Source organism: Alligator sinensis, unplaced genomic scaffold (assembly GCF_000455745.1).
Source record: "Alligator sinensis unplaced genomic scaffold, ASM45574v1 scaffold1170_1, whole genome shotgun sequence".
Classification (NCBI taxonomy): domain Eukaryota; kingdom Metazoa; phylum Chordata; order Crocodylia; family Alligatoridae; genus Alligator; species Alligator sinensis.
Window position 1 is genome coordinate 483,396 of NW_005842859.1, and position 1,740 is coordinate 485,135.

General features: G+C 67.3%; 1 protein-coding gene across 1 annotated transcript in view; it reads right to left on the reverse strand.

Annotated features, from left to right (window-relative positions):
• Positions 1-429: 429 nt before the first annotated feature.
• The window catches only part of LOC112547987 (PDZ and LIM domain protein 7), a 1,614-nt gene continuing 303 nt past the window's right edge, over positions 430-1,740 (reverse strand). Inside the window, exons 2-3 of the mRNA XM_025191776.1 lie at positions 1,243-1,358; positions 430-1,032 (exon numbers count right to left, since the gene is read on the reverse strand). Of these exons, the coding sequence (XP_025047561.1) occupies positions 946-1,032; positions 1,243-1,358 (203 nt within the window). The 3' untranslated portion in view covers positions 430-945. The remainder of the gene's footprint in view (positions 1,033-1,242; positions 1,359-1,740) is intronic.

Genomic DNA, 1,740 nt, shown 5'->3' on the forward strand with positions numbered 1-1,740 from the left:
GGGGTCTACATGGACCGGCTCCATGGCTCCCCCCACCCCGTCTGCTCCCGCCCAAGATGTCCAGGCTGTGTTCAAGGGACAAGGGGCTCCTCTCACTGCAGCTCAGCGCCTGCGGCCCTGGGGGGCGGTCGGTGCTGGTCTGTCCAGCCAGTGGCTCACGGCACCTCTAGCCCCGTCTCTCCTGCCCCTCCACACTGCTGCACTCTCCAGCTGCAGCTCAAGCCCCTTTTTAGTCCCTCCCGGTGGCTTCTCCCAGGCCCGGCTGCCCGTGTTGGTGCATCCACGGCAGGGCCATGGAGAGGGGTGATAATGTCCCCAGGGAAGTGATGGGTGCTGCCAACACACGGGCACCATGGAGCTAGGCGCAGCTGCCCTGCACAAGCCAGCACTGGGCTCAGCATGAAGAAGAGTCCCCGGAGACACCGGCACTTGCACAGAAGTGTTTATTGAGACACTAAAAGCTCCGCGCGGCGTCACAGCCCGGCTGGGCACGGGGGGAAGGGGTGCGTGTGGGTGGGGGGACAGCAGTGGCTCTTGGGCAGGGAAGTAGGTGGCACAAGCGTGGTCACTGCAGGGTCTCCTCCCGCCCTCACCCATGGGGCAGCAGGGCCGGGGCGGGGCTCTGCGCTCTGGCTCGTGGACCCCAGCAGAGACGGCCCTGTGTAGGGCAGGGGGGCACAAGGGCCAGCTGCTGGCTCAGGGCACATGCCCATGCACTGGCTTTGTGGAGCAGCCCAGCCCAATGCAGGGCCTGCAGCAGGTGCGGGGAGGGAGGAGGGTGGGTGCTTGGCAGCAGCACCCGTTAGCCCCAGGCCAGGGCCGGCACAGGGTGAGGAGAGGCGTGTCCAGCCGGGCCCCTGCCACGCTCCAGGCAGGGTTCCCGAGGGCTGCGGTGGGGCAGAGAGAAGCATGCAGGGCGGGCCGGGCTGGGGGAAACGGTTCCCCTCACACATGGGAGAAGGCATGGCTCTTGCACAGGGGCTTGTCCTTCTTGGAGTAGAAGGTCTTCCCCTCCAGGTTGGTCTGGCAGATCTGTGCAGGTAGGAGAGCACGGTCAGGAGGTGGGTGCCTGTGCCCACCGCCACCCCCAGGGTAATGCTGGCTCCAGGCCAGGCCAGCCCTGCTCCCCCCACCCTGCCCCACTGCCACCCAGGGCTGGGCACCACTGGGCAAAGCTGCTGCCTGGAGCCCCCAGGCACCTGCACCACCACGGACGAGGCCGGGAGGAGTGGGGACGCTCACCGCACAGACGAAGCAGGTGTCGTGCCAGCTGAAGCCCAGCGCCTCCAGGAACCGGTCACCGGCATCGATCTTGAAGTCGCAGCCACGGCATTTGGTGCCAAACATCTTCTCGTAATCTGGGGGGACAGGGCAGCATGGGGCCGCAGCCGAGCAGGGGGACAGGGCTGCCCACGGGCAGGCTCCAAGCCGCTTCTGGACACGACTTTGCAGCTGGGCCTGGCTGCAAGCAAGATCCATGCTTGGGCCCTTCGCTCCCGAGCCGCAGCCCCGCCGGGGCCCTCACGCCCAGCCCTGGTCTCCCCTGCGCTGGGGCAGGGGCAGTCGGTCCCGGTGCCCAAAGCCCCCCTCCCCCCCATTCCTGGCAGCAGCGCTGTCAGGCCTCTGCTCTGCCACTTTCCCAGGATGCTTTGCAGCCCTTGGCTTTGATGTAGGTACTTACACCATCACCATGGCAACCTGCTGGTGCTGGCACTGCCCAGGCCCCTCCTCCCCGTCCCT